This window comes from Doryrhamphus excisus, linkage group LG18 (genome assembly GCF_037039965.1).
Source record: "Doryrhamphus excisus strain RoL-2023G ecotype Guam linkage group LG18, RoL_Dexc_Guam_v1.1, whole genome shotgun sequence".
NCBI classification, from domain to species: domain Eukaryota; kingdom Metazoa; phylum Chordata; class Actinopteri; order Syngnathiformes; family Syngnathidae; genus Doryrhamphus; species Doryrhamphus excisus.
In genome coordinates this window covers 13,737,928-13,757,430 of record NC_136374.1, presented here as the reverse complement: position 1 = coordinate 13,757,430, position 19,503 = coordinate 13,737,928, and the positions used below count along the sequence as shown (strand labels likewise).

The window sequence follows — 19,503 nt, the reverse complement described above, 5'->3', positions numbered from 1 at the left end:
CCCATTCACTGCTGTTTAGCTCAACTTGTGCATGCAGCTGTGATGGGGTGCTGTTGGGGAGACGCCAAGCAACTACAAAAGAGAATAGCTCACAGGAACTCAAAGTGGAAGCAAAGTACAGAAAAAGCCCGATTAGGTTGAAACTGGGTTGATGTGCAGAATTCATTATTGGGTGATACTTTAAAAAACAATTTGGGTTTGTTGTTATCCAAAACACAGGCAAGGTACTTCAACATTGGGGTCCACAAAATTTGATTCAAGAGGGTGTTTACAAGCCACAGATTTGGGGAAGTCTATTCACATGCAGAGGTGTGTCCGACCTTCCAATCCAGGAAGTGCAATATGTTTTTTCCCCCTATACTGTGGAATAATGGACGCCTCATTAGGGTAAAGTGTTTCATGGCTGTTAACCTGTTTACTTGTGTCCTTGTGGTGTTTCCAAGAGTACCTTGCTATCGTAATAAGAAGTCTGGAGCCCTTTAGGAACTTGCCTAAAAAATATTACATGGGTTGGCACCTTCATATTTGGTTGACCTAGTTGTACCTTATGCTTCGTCAGAAACCTATTCTCACAACATGCCTGGTCTTCTGAAAAATGAAAATGGGTCAGCATCTGTTGATTTTTGTTAATACTTGGGTTGTTTATATTGTTTATTTTTCTATATTGTGTATTTTGTACTGCTTAACTGACTCTGTACTCTTGCTGCTGTGCAATACAAATTTCCCCACTGAGGGACGAATAAAGGCATATCTTAATATCTGGCTTGAAATTGATTTTGTGTCAACTTGGACGCAATCTGGGGTGCAACTCAATCATCACTCCATTGTCGATGCCGTTTGCTCCAGGTTGATTTTCACACTCACTGGTCGACTTCTTAATGCCACCCGTCTGCATTTTAATACATACCCTGGTTCCTGATTCACCTGCTTGGAACTAAACATTATTTAAACATGATTCAAAGGAACCATGACCCTTTTTACTGTACATTTGGAGTCCTTATCATTAAATTGTTGCAGTCTCATTCATTTTCTATTGCTTATCCTCACAAGCGTCACAGGGGGTGCTGGAGCCTATTCCAGCTCTCTTTGGGTGAGAGGCGGGGTACACCCTGGACTGGTGGCCAGCCAATCACAGGGCACATATAGACAAACAACCATTCACACTCACATTCATACCTATGGACAATTTGCCAATTGCTGTATAACCAAGCAAAATTTTTTGTTAATTAATCAAATGGGGCTGCATGGTGGTCGAGTGATTAGCGTGCAGACTTCACAGCTAGTAGACCAGAGTTCAATCCCACCATCTCTGTGTGGAGTTTCCATGTTCTCCCCGTGCATGCGTGGGTTTTCTCCGGGTACTCCGGTTTCCTCCCACATTCCCAAAACATGCTAGGTTAATTGGCGACTCCAAATTGTCCATAGGTATGAATGTGAGTGTGAATGGTTGTTTGTCTATATGTGCCCTGTGATTGGCTGGCGACCAGTCCAGGGTGTACCTTGTCTCTCACCTAAAAACAGCTAGGATAGGCTCCAGCACCCTTGTGAGGATAAGCGGTAGAAAATGAAAGAATGAATAAATTAATCAAATTAATTTTCAGTACAATACCTGATGTCTAAACTATGTGATATATGCTGTAAACATATTACTAATGTACTAGTGTACTAATGTACTCGTGTACTAATGTATTCCTTCCCCGCACCAAGGAAAAATACAAGTCGGTCTTCCTGTGCTCCTGACCATTGCCAAGACTCGAACACGATGTCGTACATTGTGTACGTGGGTTCAGACAGACAACAAGACATTTTCAACATGTGAGCTTTCTTTATTCACTACCTCAGATATCGAGTCTCTTCGGCAACAATTCCTGTATCCAGTAAAGTCCGACCCTTCAAAATAAAGGCCCACCAGTAAAATATAACACTGTTACACCCCAGTCCCATTCCGATCGGAGCAGTGTGCTGTGTTGTTCCCGATGCAGGCGGCGTAGGCCATAACGTATGGCAGGTAGCTCTGCTCCTGGACGCCATGCAGCAGGTGAGCCAGTGGACCTTTAGCGTACACGGCCACATCTTCGCCGCCATGCGTATCAGACTTCAGAGGGACGGCTGACTGGGCCCGGTAGTTGGGGTCAACTGGAAGGGAGAACATCATCACGCTGTTACTTAACACTTAAAGAGCCGGGCTGGGTGTCAAGCTGACAGTCTGGGATTTTAGCTCGATGCCTAAAGCACTCTCGACTCCAAAGGACCTTTATTTTTACCTTGCTGGGTTCTGTACTGGCCGGGCCTGCTGGGCCACATAACTGGTTTCGGACTTTCTACCAAATGTCCTCACAAATCAGTAAAAAGAAGGTGTGTTGTTATGCTACTGTTTCTTTCATCAGGAAACGTTGACTCCAAACTTGGCCCAAATCTTAAACAGCCAAGGAAATCCTCCATTCTTGATTCAATCTTAACAAACAGCCCGTGTAAATATACGGATGTTGGGATATTTGCCAATGAGTCATGTGACCATTGTGTTATCGCCAGAGTCAGAACAACACAAATTATCAAAGGAAAACCTGAAACGGTGCAAGCTTTCAGCAAGCTTTTTTTATCATTTTCTATATCAATTTTTGTCTGGAAAAAGGTTTATATCATCAATTATGTCAAATTAACGTGGAAATATTTTTACAAGGCCTTGTCGGAAATTATTAACAAGCATGTTTGCACATTTCGAGTAAAGGGTAGCAGCCAACCTTGGTTAAAACTTTTGAATGCAAATGAAAGATGATGCTTGGGTTAAAGCAGTGGTTTTCAAACTGGAGGGCACGCCCCTTGGAGGGGGCCCAGTGGGGGAGTCCCGTGAACACGTTTCACTATTAACCCTTTTGGCGCCACAGTTTTTCAAGAAAAAAATTCAGTTTTGATGGTGTTATTTCAGGGGCGGCAAGTGGTTAGCGCGCAGACCTCACAGCCAGGAGACCAGGGTTCAATTCCACGCTCGGCCATCTCTGTGTGGAGTTTGCATGTTCTCCACGTGCATGCGTGGGTTTTCCGGGTACTCCGGTTTCCTCCCACATTCCAAAAAAACATGCTAGGTTAATTAGCGACTCCAAATTGTCCATAGGTATGAATGTGAGTGTGAATGGTTGTTTGTCTATATGTGCCCTGTGATTGGCTGGCCACCAGTCCAGGGTGTACCCCACCTCTCGCCTGAAGATAGCTGGGATAGGCTCCAGCACCCCGTGATTTGGTGTTATTTCAAAAGGTTATCCGTAAATGAAATAAATCATCAGTATGACCCGTAGTTTATGATGGGAGTAAATTCAATCATCATATTTTCATATTATGTCACCAGGCTCAGAAATGGTCAGATCCCTGTTTCCACGATACCCCAAAAGCTCATCAAAATGTCTGATCCACTTGTCATAGTCTTAATTGTCAAACACGGGCATCGTTATTATCATTTACAGCAGGATGTTGAACACTTTCTACGTTATTAAAATTACTTATAAATTGTTTAATCAGGTTGTTTATATGAAACATTGAACCCCGACTCTAAAACTACATCTGAACACGATGGACAGTCTTCGCCCCCATTCGTTATTTTCATTTGTTTTCGGACCAATGACTGAGGCAGAAATCTACAAAGCAGTTGGAAACTGAAAACTGAAAATCTTGATCCGATTTGTCTTAAATCGTTAAAAAAATTTCATAACTGAACCTCTGACAGCTGATCTTTTTCCAGTGTTTTAAACTATGTCATCCCTGCTGTCTGGATATCAGTATTCATGTATTCTGGTAAAAGTATTACATTAAAGTTAATTACTGCCGCACAGCTTAAATCATTTATTGAATTTCATAATCTCTTATCAAACAAGCAATTTGGTTTCGGTAAACAAGACGGTACATTAACATCTGCAGTTAAAGTCGTTCATGATATCACTGAGTCCTTTTGATTGTAAAAACTTCTACTCATTGACTTGACTAAAGTATTTCACACTATTGATGAAATGAAGTACTTTGAGTAGGGAGGTACCTACGATAGTTAACAGTGGAGATGTTCTCTCTTTCACCGTTGACCAGCTTGTAACCTGGTCCGTTTCCATACGAGATGGCGGTGAAGGGCTTATGGTCAACATCACTTAAATCGGGAGCCAAGCCTATGGAAGATGAAAGCTGTAATATGAATAATCCATATAGTACTGGATCATTTATTCCAGTCAATCTAGAGTTCATAACCTACCGAATATGTCATTTCCTCTGTAGGTGTAACCTCCAAAGTTGAACACGTGCGAATGGTCGGCAGTGACAACGGTCAATGTATCAAATTCGCTGGTCAGGAGACCCGCTCGACCGACGGATCGATCCATTTCCACGGCATCGTGCAGGGCCAACTGAGCTTTGTTTCGGTGGTGACCTTGATCGATACGTCCTCCTGGAAGTCAAACCCTCATGTCCAACTTTTGTCTTTTTACAAACGGCAGTATAAACCCACCTTCTACCAGCAGATAAAATCCATTAGGGTTCTTCCTAAGGATCTTAATGGCCATGTCCACCATCTCTGTGAGTGAAGGCTCGTTGTCCGTATCCCTCTCTATTTCGTACATGAGATCCAAAGGTTCGAATAGACCTGTAAAAACAGATATGAGATGTGGGACACAGTATGTACCAAACTCCCAAGCCGCTAGCACAGGGGTTTCAAACACGCGGCCCACGGGCCAAATGTGGCCCGCAGGACACGAGTTTGAGGCCCCCACCTTGATATGAAAGTTTAATGTTAGTGCGGCCCGCGCAAGTTTGATATGGATGCTGTATGGTATCATGTACCCAGAAAAAATTATTACGTTTGATTAATGTTCATCTTAAAGGTTAAATAACTGTTAATAGTTATCCTCCCTATCCGTGTGGAAGTGGTAAGTTTTTGGCTATTCAAATTTAAAGGAAATAACTTGAAGGCTACCGTTTAGGTCGCTAGCTCGCTAGAACAGGGGTCTCAAACATGCGGCCCGCGGGCCAAATGTGGCCCGCAGGACACTAGTTTGAGGCCCCCGTCTTGATATGAAAGTTTAATGTTAGTGCGGCCCGCGCAAGTTTGATATGGATGCTGTATGGTATCATGTACCCAGAAAAAATTATTACGTTTGATTAATGTTCATGTTAAAGGTTAAATAACTGTTAATAGTTATCCTCCCTATCCGTGTGGAAGTGGTAAGTTTTTGGCTATTTAAGTTTAAAGGAAATAACTTGAAGGCTATCGTTTAGGTCGCTAGCTCTCTAGCACAGAGGTCTCAAACACACGGCCCGCAGGCCAAATGTGGCCCGCAGGACACTAGTTTGAGGCCCCCACCTTGATATGAAAGTTTAATGTTAGTGCGGCCCACGCAAGTTTGATATGGATGCTGTAAGGTATCATGTACCCAGAAAAAATATTAGGTTTGATTAATGTTCATGTTAAAGTTTAAATAACTGTTAATAGTTATCCTCCCTATCCGTGTGGAAGTGGTAAGTTTTTGGCTATTTAAATTTAAAGGAAATAACTTGAAGGCTACCGTTTAGGTCGCTGGCTCTCTAGTTTGCGAGTTAGCATGTGTCTCAAGACCCTGCAGTTGCGCAATATGTTGTAAATAAAAAGAGTATAAATGTGACTATAGTCGTGTTTTGTCATGTCTACAGGGCTCTAATAATGCTTTGTTCATTTTAATCTGGAAAAAATAATTTGTCTACCCACCAACTATATGTGGTTTCTTAAGTTTTTATTATTTGCTGTTTTATTATTATTATATTTATTTATTACTGATTGATTGATTTTCTTTATTCTTGATTTGTTTATTTATTTTTCATCTTATTTTGTGCAGAAAAATAAAAATTAAGATATTTGAGAACAGTGGAATGTTTTATCAGAGCTTTTATTGTAGAAAATCGGCACCAAAGCACTGAAAAAAGTTTGTATATTTTTCTGTTTTTAATAAAGTTTAAAGTTTTTTTTGGGGGGGGGGGGAACCTTGCCAAGACCCTAGCTCCAGTGGCCCGCGGGTAAATTGAGTTTGAGACCCTTGACCTAAACGTTTGAGGACACCGACCTGCAGTTGCTGTCCCTCGCTTCCCTTCCCACGCATCTGAGCAGAGTGAGTGACGTCACCGCAGCTTTTAGTTGAGTTTGAGACCCCTGCTCTAGCAGAAGAAAGTCAATAAAACTCACCTAGTAAGTAATTGACTCTGCTGGGGTTGAGCGATAAGAATTGCGACTTGTTCCACACATAATGGCCACCCTGGACATTTCGACACAAACACAGCAAAGTCAATAATGTGGCTAACTTGGTAAGACTAAATGTCCTTTTTTAGAGCTTCAGTTTTTACTTTGTCCTTCATTTTGTCAACCCATTCCTGTATCAGGTTCCGGCCATCATTCCGTGTGCCGTTGTGTTGCTCCATGTCGGGGTACTCGACGTCCGGCGTGTTTTTCGGGTACATGTACATCCTTCCGCCACCCATCATAACCTGAAAGGCCGTGGAAAAAGAAAAAGGCACGGTTCATCACAGAGCTTCTAATTATAGTTTGGCGTTTAAGGGTGCTGCTGTTTCAGTATAACTATAAGACTTCAACATATGGAGATGTTTAACTAAACTGATATAAATTATTTATATTGGCAACAAAGCCACTTATAGAGGATGTCTTGGAGACACATGGTAGAACCGAATTCAAGATGCGTCTTATTGTCGTTCCATCAGAAATACGTTCACTTAAAATGTGTAAAACAGATGTGGCGTCACTCATTTTTTGTGGTTTACATTCACATACTGTTTGCATTTTCACTCTAGACCAGGGGTTTCAAACTCAATTTACCCCGGGGGCCACCGGAGCTAGGTTCTGGGTGAAGCCGGGTCGCATCAGGTTTTCAAAAAAAAAAAAAAAAACAAACTGGAAAAAAAACTGGAAAAACTGGGAAAAAAATCAATAAAAAAACTTGAATGCTTTTGCTTCTGCTATACCCTACACTTTTTCAGTACTTTGGTTCCGGTTTTCCACACCAAAATATCTGATAAAACATTCCACTGCTCTCAAATATCTTAATTTTTATTTTTCTATACACAAAATAAGATTAAAAAAAAAAAAAACAAATTAAGAATAAAAACAAAAAATCAATCAATCAGTAATAAATAAGTAAAATAATAATAAAACAGCAAATAAGAAACGTAAAAAACCACATACAGTTGGTAGAGAAATTATTTTTTTTCCGATTCAAATGTACAGTATCAAGTTATTTAACCTTTAACATGAACATTAATGAAACGTAATAATTTTACCCAATTAGCAAGTTAGCATCGTACTCAATTCCATCTGGGAAGCAGCGTCGTAACTTTAACAACATGTTTGATGAGATGCTTTATCTTGACGTGTATTTTCCGTTTTATTCCAAATCACTTCCTGCATTTATTTGTACCTAGCGTCATAAGCCTTTAGCTTCATTGCTAATCCAAAGCAAAACAGGGTAGGGTAACAGTACGGGCGGAGCAAAATCATGTTAATTGTGTCCGGTGTGCACGCAGCTTTAAGCTGTCATTTCAACATTGAACTTTGGTATCAAGGTGGGGGACCTCAAACTAGCGTCTCGCGTGCCGCATTTGGCCCACGGGCCACGAGTTTGAGACCCCTGCTCTAGACAATCCATGTGTCAATGACTGAACCAACATTACACCTTTAAGTAAGAATCCAAACCACCCCAAACATTGTTTTGGTAAGTGTGTTATCATAATTGATGCTTTTAACTCACCTCAATATTTGGAATATTTTCAAACAGTTGTCTGGCAACGTCTATGCAGCCACCCTTCAGCGCCTCTTCTGGCATATCGCTGTCCGCGTACCAGTGTCGTTCCACAGTATGGGCATAGGTGGCACAAGGCGTGGCGCCAGTGATGCGAGTCGTTGTGACTACTCCCACCGACTTTCCTGCAAAATGGATAACAGTTTCTGAATACAAGGTACCTGTTTCTTTAGACCACATGTGTCAAACTCAGGCCCGGGAGTCAAATCCAGCCCGAGAGGCAATTTTTTGGAAACTTTTTGAAAAGTAATGTGACTCTTTAGGCAATTTAGCTGTCCCTCAAACCTGAATAAATAAAAAAATAATTGAAAAATCTCCGACAAAGCTGTATAGCATGGTGGGTGTTTCAGTGTCAGTTTCAGTGTCGGCACACTGTGATGTCACAAAGAGCTTCCCTACACAAATATTCCTTCTCAAGATGACAGCATTTTATTCATCTTATACTGTATCAACAGTCATCACTTTTGCTTGTTTACATTTAGCATTTATACCAGTCTAAGTCATTTTCTTATTGGAAGAATATATTAAATATAATTATATATTAAATTATATATTAAAATAATATCAGCCAACCCCATTAAACATCTCATGGATTGTGATGTTTTTGTGCTAACAGAAATTAAGATACTTTTTAGCTTTTGCCCAGATATTAAAGAATGACAAAGATGAGGTCAACAACATTGGTTGTTTTGTAGTTTGACACCCCTGCACAAACAGGAACTCTGTGGAGCATTTGTTGGCTAAGCTTGTGACTTTTAATGCACAGACTTTGTATGTTGTTGGCCACTTTCTGGCATTACGGCAATGAGTACAGTGATTAAGAATAACTACAGTAAATAAGGTAATAAGTAATAAGGGACAGTGGGGTAATAAGGGACAATTTTTGGGGTAATAAGTGACAATTTTCGGGAAAATGTTTTAAATGTAATTCAGCATTTTCATGTTAAACAGGAAGCTGCTTTGTGGTGGGTTTTTTTTTCAAATAAGCATATATTCTTGAACAAAATCGTTCAAAAAACATTTTCTTGAAAATTGTCCCATATTACCCCGCCGTCCCTTAAAACCCCGTTTTACGGTACATACTGCACATACTTTACTGTAAGTGTAGACAGTACTTGCTTTACACATGCATATATACATACAATATTAGTTTTAGACATTAATGTGGTTAGCAAAATACCCAAATACCCACTGAACCAAGTACAAGGTCCCAATCCTGCTCTGGTCCTACCTGCATCCTTGGCCCACTTGAAGATGGAAGTGACCTCATTGCCCTGGGAGGTGTTGCACTGGTAGCGAATAGCAGCCGCATTCAAGCCCACTATACCCCGGTTGGTCTTGACCCCACACAGAAGGGCCGTGGCTGCGGCAGCGCTTTCGCCCACCTGTATATCCGTGTTGTATGTCTGCACACATGGTTCATAAAAGAATTAGGTCATTCAAGAGACTATTTTCACACAAAACCCGGACAAACGGACTCAGACAGCTTCTTTTCCAAAGCCATCACTGCAATGAACAATCATAGATGAACAATACTGTACTACTAAAACACACATTACACACAATAATAATAAAACAATAATAATAATAATAATTAAAAAATGTGCAATACAGGACTAGATTCATTAATTTAAGTAAAATTCAGGCACAATATGTGCAATACTACTTTTTGTTTACTGCAATTCCACATTTTGTTTACTGTATAGGTTATTGTTTTTGATGTACATGTTTTTACATTTATTCTGAACAGCACCTGTCACTTTTTATATTTATATTATTATTCCCTATTTTATTTTTATTTTTTATTTATTTTTTTTTTATTCCTTTAAAAAATATATATTATTTTTTTTAAATTCTACAAAATGCACTGTGGTAAAATTCCGTTGTATGCAATACAAAGATAATTAAGATGATGATTAAGATTCTGATTTTTGGTGTAATTTGTTAAGTAAAATACACATTAACGGTCCCCTATGATGCAATTTTAATTTTCAATTTTTCAAAAGTCGTTAGAGCTTGTTTATAAACACCAAACATGAAAAAAGTCTATTGTGCCCTTCTCTTGTTTGCTGCATTTTCAAGAGACGAGGCGTTCAATTGATTTTTAAATTGCAGCTTTTTAACCTCAAATTTGAGTAATTAAATTTTCCCAACGCGTTTTTCCTTGTACTATTGTGGATCTCTGAAGAATACGGGGCTGTCATGTTTTTCTGTAGAGGAGTCCTGCATGGAGCTCCATATGGTTTGATGATCCTGTGTGTGACTTCAACATAATAAAAAACACACAAGTTCCTAAATGACCACAGCAAAGTCGACGCTCTCTATCATTGAGTGTTTTTAAACCAAAACCTCCTCACCTTGGACAAAGACATATAAGGAAACTTGTCCATCTCCAGCTGGGTTTCCTCCCCAGAATGTCCGCTCAGCTGACCCTTCAGTATCCGAGCTGCTGTCACCGTGGAAACGCCCATCCCTTTGAAACCAGAAACAGGTCAACTGTTAGGAATACATTTACGTCATCTTTAGGGGATTCAATTGATACTACTCTATTTCCGATACTGAAATGTATAATACGATATATCTTCTGTAGTGGAATGTGGTCATTCCACTACTATTCCACGGGGCTTACTTTCTGGAATTGTGACATTCCAACTGAGGAATCTATGTATCTACGTATGTGTATGTGTACTGGAATTAACACCGCCGCCAAGACTGTCTGCCTTTAAAGCAGCTCTGTTTGTTTGCATATTTGTACATGCCGTGATAGCGACATCCAGCATCGGTGTGATTCCCTGTCTACACATTATCATATCAAGGAAGTGGAGAGTCAAGCCTTCGGGATATTTTATCACAAGGAACGTGGATTCACTAACCATCAGGATCCACGAACTGGCAAAAACTTCAAGACCTTCAAATTGTGTTTTACTGAATGGCTAAAAGCTAGCTAGAGTTAGCCCAGAGACTAACAGCTAGCTGGTAGTGGGAAAAAAACGTTCATTTCAGTGAACCGGTCATTCCGGTTCATTCAGTAAAAAGATCCGTTAATTTCGTTCAGTTCGGTCTTTCAGTCAGCAAGCACGCAGATAGTCCCGCCCTGCAAAAAGGAACGGTGAACTGACTCTCCAGCCAATAAAAAAAAAAAAGGATTTGCAACTGAACGGGTATTTTAGGGCTTGTTCATTCTGTTCACAAAAAAGAACGAGTTCTTTTGACCTGTTCGTTCATGACTGACACATCACTAGAGCTAGCCAACTTCAGTACAGTCAGAGCGACCAGGAACACAAGAGCCTGTGGAAAACGAGGTGGGCTTGGAGTGTGGACAAACTATGGTATCATCCTGGTCTATATTAATGTCCATATATTCATATTCATTTTTTCATATCGGTTTTCATTTCATGCATGCAGAGCTGGGCAGGAAGGACGAACGACCTGGCCAAGACTGACAAAGTCAAATCGACAACGCAATCCATTTATTTTCTGTGCTTTAATCGGAATGGTGATAACTGTCACTCACCGTCACCTATGAACAGAATGAGGTTTTTCGCTATGTTCTGGTTTAGCTGTTGAAGAGTCAGCGCTTTTTGAAGGGTCCGCTGGGCCATTGATCTCCAGAAGTTGGGATCCTTTTCTTCCTCTGTGTGAACAAATAAGACAAATAAGTTATGATGTGAACTGTAAGACTGAAAGACTTTGGCTTTGGAAAAGAGAATCTAGAAGTGTGTTTGACTTTGAGCCTAGGTTCCCAAAGTGGGGTCCCGGGCCCGAGGCTCCTTGGGACCCTAAGCAAAATTGTAAATTGCTCTCGTCATCTTGAGTCCCTGTCCAATGAAAGGGATGCATATTTACATTTTACGAGTCTTCTTTGAACTTCCAACAAGACAACGGTCCTCAACATTCCGGAATGGCCATCTCAGTCCCCGGATCTGAATTTTATTGATGTGTGATTTAAAGCGGGCTGTCCATGCTTGGAAACCATCAAACCTGACTCAACTTTGTAAAGAAGAATGGTCAAAATTACCTTCAACCACAATCCAGATGTCATTGGAAGTTATGGGAAGCTTTTATTCCTGCTGAAGGAGGAGCTACTATTTTTTTGTTGTTGAGATGCCCAAATTTTGTTTAAATAATTATTGCAACCTTTTTCTGTAAATCTGATAAATGTCATTTCACTTCTCATCTCTGTCTGTGTTCATCTGCGATATGATATATTGAACTGAAATGGCTGATCCCAATGACCAGTCATTTATGAAGGAAAGTCAGGAAAATTATCAGGGGTGCCAAAATGTTTACATACCATTTCATTTAGTCTGGAGTTTGAAAGGAGACTAGTTTACATTCACATTGGAAGCTACACTATTGTAATAAACATTAACAAGGAATTCTCAAATTATTGAATCTGAAAAAAATACACAATTGCATTCTTCATTATCTATACCTTAATTTAGTTAGCTTGAAAGCTATGAAAGCTTGTGGTGGCAAAAGGCGTGCTATCGTAAGAAAGGTGTTGCTGAAGACCTTGAAACTCCTTGAAACTTCACCTTAGATTAGCTTTACATTGTGTTCCAAATTATTATGCAAGTAGAATTTTTGTATCATGAATCATATTTTTTGGGTTTTTCAACATTTTTCAATGTTTTTCAAATTTTCAATTCTCGGGGCTGCACGGTGATCGAGTGGTTAGCGCACAGGCCACACAGCTAAAAGACCCAAGTTTGATTCCACCCTTGGGCATCTTTTTGCATGGGTTTTTTCCCGTGTACTCCAGTTTCCTCCCACATTCCAAAAACATGCTAGGTTAATTAGCGACTCCAAATTGTCCATAGGTATGAATGTGAGTGTGAATGGTTGTTTGTCTATATGTGCCCTGTGATTGGCTGGCCACCAGTCCAGGGTGTACCCCGCCTCTTGACCGAAGACAGCTGGCATAGTTTTTTGCCCACAACAAAAATCTTGAATTAATCAATAATTATATTAATGGTATGGAAATATAAGCTTCTATCCAATGAAAATCATCTCTGTCTACATTTTGTGAGTTTTGTTAAAAACTCCATGTATTGCATGATGTGTTGTTTGGCTTGTAATTGTACAGATACAGATATGTAGCATAACTATAACAGGAACATAACAGGAAATTTATGTGGACAAATGTCTACAATCTTAAAGCGGTGATTATATGTCTTAAAAAGATCACTTACCGGGAAAGTTAACTCGACCCAGACATGCTGCAAAGAGACAGCAGCAGATGATGAGGAGCATCTGCACTTTGGACTTCATGTTGTCATCTCAGTCAACTCGTCAACTCGTCTCTCGGTTCTGCCACGACGATAGTGAGTCAGCATAACTGCGGTTGAGAAAATGGTGAAGCAATTCTAATGACTGGCAAACACACATCTTTGGTGACACAATGCAGCAAACCTGTTTCAGCAGCTACAACGCAAACAATACAAATTTGAAGGGCCTGAGAAGATGGAAGGGAGGTTTGTTTGCTTATCAAATTAACTAAATTCAGTCTAAAGTCACAGGTGGGAATATTACAGTGTCAAAGTGATCTTGCTAGATGAATACATGTTTCTCGTTCAGAAAAATACTATCACCATCATAAATTATTATTCACCTTGTACTTAGGCACGTGACAAAAATTCCTTAAAAAGAAAAAAAAACTGAAACTATATTAGGAAAGCAGGAAGTGAACAAATGTAACAGTTACTGATTATAAAAGTACCAGATTGAGGGGTAGGATTTAATAAGCTTTGCTTCTTCCTACTCCTTTTGGACATGTGGAACTGTGAACTTAAACTATATTAGGAAAGCAGGAAGTGAACAAATGTAACAGTTACTGGTTGTAAAAGTACCAGATGGAGGGGTAGGATTTAATAAGCTTTGCTTCTTCCTACTCCTTTTGGACATGTGGAACTGTGAACTTAAACTATATTAGGAAAGCAGGAAGTGAACAAATGTAACAGTTACTGGTTGTAAAAGTACCAGATGGAGGGGTAGGATTTAATAAGCTTTGCTTCTTCCTACTCCTTTTGGACATGTGGAACTGTGAACTTAAACTATATTAGGAAAGCAGGAAGTGAACAAATGTAACAGTTACTGATTGTAAAAATACCAGATGGAGGGGTAGGATTTAATAAGCTTTGCTTCTTCCTACTCCTTTTGGACATGTGGAACTGTGAACTTAAACTATATTAGGAAAGCAGGAAGTGAACAAATGTAACAGTTACTGGTTGTAAAAGTACCAGATGGAGGGGTAGGATTTAATAAGCTTTGCTTCTTCCTACTCCTTTTGGACATGTGGAACTGTGAACTTAAACTATATTAGGAAAGCAGGAAGTGAACAAATGTAACAGTTACTGATTGTAAAAATACCAGATGGAGGGGTAGGATTTAATAAGCTTTGCTTCTTCCTACTCCTTTTGGACATGTGGAACTGTGAACTTAAACTATATTAGGAAAGCAGGAAGTGAACAAATGTAACAGTTACTGATTGTAAAAATACCAGATGGAGGGGTAGGATTTAATAAGCTTTGCTTCTTCCTACTCCTTGTGGACATGTGGAACTGTGAACTGATTATGTGATGCATTCAATTGTAATCTGATGCATGTTCAAATGAAATAAAACCATTACCATTACCAAAAATTAATGAATTAATCACACAATAAATGAAAATAAACTTGATCATTAAGAAGAATGGGTCAAGTAGAAATCGCATAGTGGTAGAAGTGGTTAGCATGTTGGCTACAAAGTCAGAAGATCGGGAAGTCTTGGGTTTGAATCTCTGTGTGGAGTTTATAATTTCTATCTAAAGACATGCAAAGACATGATCATTATAATAAACACATTATAATAAATACACATTATTATGATAGACAGAGACAGGAATGTGAATAAATTCCAGGAACTGGAATTTAAATATTTTTTTAGATCCACATCCTGTTTGCTCGCATAACTGCATGTTAAGGTGTTTGTGAGGACAGGGCTTTATTAACATTCATTTTTCCCAAATTAGAATTATTTTTTTTTAATCGAGGTATCAAATTAAATTTCTAGTCATGTTTTATCAGATGCAATTAATCATTTTTATAAATGTACAAACATACTGTTTACATACATATGTTTAATCTGGTGCCAACAAGTTCCCTTGCCGTTGCTTTTTTCTTGCTCAAATTTGTTTTTTTAGGAATGTCAAATGGCTGTGGGAAATTTGACAGACAAGTATTGTTTTTTTTTCCTCCATGTTTACCGAGCAGAACATATTACATACATGGAGTTTGCATGTCGTTTGGCTGGACAGAGACACGATACTCACTAATCGCAGGTTCCATTGAAAGATGTCGCCTCAATGGAGCCTGTGAAGTACTTGAAGTACTTAATGGACAGAGCCAGAAGAAGTGGTCAAGTGGTCAAATCACCAGGTCCATATTGTCCCCACATACTGTGTCAATAGAATAGAATAGAATATAGAATAGTCCTTTATTGGCATTGTAACAAGTACAGCAAAATTAGAAAAAGTGTCCAACAGTTAGTGCATCATTCATATATCAGCTACATTAAGAATAAATAAATCCGATTTTTTTCCCCGTGCATGCGTGGGTTTTCTCTGGGTACTCCGGTTTCCTCCCACATTCCAAAAACATGCTAGGTTAATTAGCGACTCCAAATTGTCCATAGGTATGAATGTGAGTGTGAATGGTTGTTTGTCTATATGTGCCCTGTGATTGGCTGGCCACCAGTCCTGGGTGTACCCCGCCTCTCGCCCGAAGACAGCTGGGATAGACTCCAGCACCTCCCGCAACCCTCGTGAGGATAAGCGGTAGAAAATGATTGAATGAATGAAAATAAGATTTAAAAAAATAAAAATAAATACATAAAACACTCAGTCAAGCATAAAATTCAATTAAAATGATATTGCACAATGTTAAGGATTGTTCCTTAAGGCATTGAGGGTAGTTACTGCGATCGGGTAGAAACTGTTTTTAAGTCTGTTTGTTCCTGAATACTAGAGATGTCCGATACTGTCGGCCACTGATAATTATTGGCCCGATATCAGCCTAAAAATATGATCAGTTGATATCGGAATTGGGATTTTCCCTTTTTATGAGAAGAGTGACGTGAAAAAAAATTGGTTAATAGTCCCTGTGAAGAATAATAATGAAAATTAAAAAAAAATAATAATAAAAAATTTAAAATTTAAAATTTAAAATTTAAAATTTAAAATTTAAAATTTAAAATTTAAAATTTAAAATTTAAAATTTAAAATTTAAAATTTAAAATTTAAAATTTAAAATTTAAAATTTAATTGATAATTAATAATTTTAATTATTAATAATTTCAAACTGCTCAAAGACGCTTTACAGAAAAAATGTAGTTGAATAAAAGCAAGTAAACAGAGTAAAAGACACATTAAAATACAACATTAATTCATTTATACACATCTAAAACATGGGTAAAAGCGGGGCAGAATATACTGTATCTTGCTTAGCTTAAGTCAACACAACACATTTTTTTTCATGTTCAAGCGAGAATCTTATTAACTTTTTTTTAGGAAATCTGACAAGTTAGCTATTTAACTACACCATCATAATGGAACCGTCTGCCCCATTTGCAGCATAGGGATTTACATCGCTTCTTGTTGGATGCAGCCATGAAGTTATTTGCTGATGAGAAAGCGTTGCTCATTACGGCCCAACAAAACAAAAGCTCCTCAGTTTGAGCAGAATTTCGAGCAGCTATTGATCATCAACAGAGCAGGAGGTCTAACGAAGAGGAACTGCACCTCCTGTTAATTGCAGCGGGGCTAAAATATTGTGATCGTTAGGGCATGTAAACAGCAAGCGTAGACGCTTCAGCAGACTGGTTAATTGGATGTTAATTCAACTTGGCAAGTGGAATTTTCTGTGGTTGCAAACTTTTTGGTTAAACATGAGATGTGATGTCGCAGCAAAAGCTTGTGATGGGCGAGACCAACACCGGATTTTCCTGTTTTAGTGGGTTCTTCCAACTAGAGGCAGACGATGGACTCAGAAAGGTCACCAATGTTGATCCATTCTTGACTCATTCTTGAACCCTAGAGAGGAAGTGTTCCCTACTATGGAAAGGGACTGTATTTTGTGTCCCTGGAGCCTATTCAAGAGCACAGAACGTGAGAAAAATCTGTCTCACTTGTTTGCTCCTTGAGAGAAGACACTCATGACGTCATGACGGAAAAATGGCTCCATAGCCAAGCCCCTGCTTGCTGTTTTAGTTGCATTTTATGCATTGTGGGCTCCTCAGAGCCCCAGACCCCACCACAGTTCCCCGCCGTCTGCGAAGCATCGCCGGGCATGCTTCCAGGCGGAACACATCATCGTTTTAGCCGGTTCCGGAGAATCAGGGTGGAGAAGGGATTGGGAGTCGTTTCAGCACTCATGAGGCGACAGGAGCTGGGAGGCAAGCCAAGGTGTTCAAGCCCTTGGCGGATGCAGGCATGAGTCAACACCAACACAAGTTCAGATACGCGGTGCAGACTTTCTCACCTTTCATGTTACTTTTCCATTTTGTTTTCTTGCAACAAAGTAGGCTTTGTCATCTTGGTGGTATATTTATGGTATATTAATTGGGGTAATACGGTAAACGGTAGGAGGAAATAACACATCTAGTTTTCTTTCTGAAAAATTTTAGCCTTTTTTTGACTGTTTCTCACTGCATAGACATGTTCCTACGTTGCATTTTTTTGTTGTTTCTTGAGCTTTTGTCCCTTTTTTATGTAGTTTCCGAAATTATTTTTTTAACAATTTGCCTGTAAAGCTACATACACACAAAATCCCAGTAAAGCTGACCAAAAATTCCAGCATCCAGATATTGGAGAACACATTTACAATACACTACTGTGGGTCATGTGACACATATCTGTTAAAAAAATTGGTAAAAAAATACCATGATAATTTTATAACTTACTTTAATACATGGCTGCACAGCGGTCGAGTGGTTAGCACGCAGACCTCACAGTTAGGAGACCTGAGTTCATACCCGCCCACGGCCATCTCTGTGTGGAGTTTGCATGTTCTCCCCGTGCATGCATGGGTTTTCTCCGGGTACTCCGGTTTCCTCCCACATTCCAAAAAAAAAACACGCTAGGTTAATTGGCGACTCCAAATTGTCCATAGGTATGAATGTGAGTGTGAATGGTTGTTTGACTATATGTGCCCTGTGATTGGCTAGCCACACATCGCCCGAAGACAGCTGGGATAGGCTCCAGCAGCCCCCGCGAAAAGAAAATGAATGAATGAATGTAAGTTTTAACTGAGAAAATAAGTTTGGTGAGTTCAAGTCCAGGATTTCCATTGGAATTTTCAGTTTTTCCTCACATCTCAGTTTGCAATTGAAATACTCTCCAAGGACTCTGGCTTCATATTTGATCAGACATTCACCACTCTTCAGAGCTATCTACACATTAACTTGCCATGCACTGGATCGGAGGTAAAAGGCCTGCCATTGGCTGTTGTGCGTCTGTGATGAGACACTGTTGGTGGGGGGGCATTGCACCTTAGAAGAACAGTGCACACAGAGAGACTACAAAAGAGAACAGCTCTCAGGAATCGAAAAAGGACCCAAAGTCAATAAGAAGCCCAGTTAGGGTGCGTTCATGTGCAGAATTGTGCGATATTGTTATTGCTATTGTTATTAGTAGAAATATTAGACTTTTTCAAAGCAGTGCTACAACAACAATGTCCTGGAAAATTAAAGAGGTGGGGTTTCTTGTGAACACAATCCACTTAGTACATCTAGAGCAGCCTGGGGTCCAGATAAGGGAGGTGGGGAGTGTGTTCAATCCTCAGTCTATTCATACGCTGCAGTGGAGTGACTGACCTTCTTCAAATCCAGGAGGTGCAATGTAGTTTTTGTCTCCACTGTGGAATAATGGGACTTCTTAGGTGGATGTTTGCCCAATCGGTCCATGAGTTTTGTCGACTTGGAAAAGGCAGTCCATGGTCCTTGTGGTGTTTCCAAGACAATGTCGTTTGAAGGCTACTATGGGCCACAGGAACTTGGCACACATTAGCAGCACTAACTTGTGCATGGTGGGAGTTGAGCTATGGCAAGTCCGCCTTTTGTCACGCCGCTTCTGTTCATTATTCGTTTGGACACAATCTTTCAGCACAATGTCCGCTTCCAGTTCTCCAGGAATAATAAGACTTATAACAGCTAAAAACAGGAAGCTAATGTCAACATTTAAATAGATCAAACAAGTCAGACAAGAGCGCATAAAAATACAGCGAGAAGATTCACGCACTCAGGATTTTATGCTTCATCCAGCAGGAGGGACCCCCGGTGTTGTGTTCGTGGGTGCACAATGCCAAGCCATGAGTCCAGTCACATTCCATATTATCCACGGCAACAGAGCAGATGGAAAAGTGCAAGAAATGACAGTTTGGAATACATTTGGTCCAATACCATGCAAAGATCTTAGGACACCATTAGATTCAACCTAGCATGTTGCTAATGGTTGTACAGGCCTCCATTATGGACAAAGAATAGTAGACTATTCAATTTAGAGTGCGATTCAACTATCAATATTGTCATCGAATTATATGAAAATGTCATGTGACCAAGATTTTACCATTTTGGGACTGCAAAGTCATAATTTGTTGAGACCAAACAACAAGGTACTAGACAATGCTACTGAGCTAGCTGACCGCCTCAAACACA

At 39.6% G+C, this 19,503-nt stretch overlaps 1 protein-coding gene across 1 annotated transcript; it reads right to left on the bottom strand.

Moving 5' to 3' along the window:
* Nucleotides 1–1,825: 1,825 nt before the first annotated feature.
* On the bottom strand, nucleotides 1,826–18,926 carry LOC131106101 (alkaline phosphatase-like). Its single transcript, XM_078798725.1, has 12 exons — nucleotides 17,752–18,926; nucleotides 13,007–13,152; nucleotides 11,326–11,445; nucleotides 10,169–10,284; nucleotides 9,043–9,217; nucleotides 7,761–7,936; nucleotides 6,346–6,486; nucleotides 6,188–6,257; nucleotides 4,484–4,618; nucleotides 4,232–4,423; nucleotides 4,029–4,148; nucleotides 1,826–2,136 (listed from the first exon to the last, which is right to left on the bottom strand). Exons 2-12 carry the CDS (start codon nucleotides 13,083–13,085, stop codon nucleotides 1,928–1,930), a joined length of 1,533 nt encoding a protein of 510 aa, XP_078654851.1. The 5' UTR covers nucleotides 13,086–13,152; nucleotides 17,752–18,926; the 3' UTR covers nucleotides 1,826–1,927.
* Between the last annotated feature and the right edge of the window lie 577 nt (nucleotides 18,927–19,503).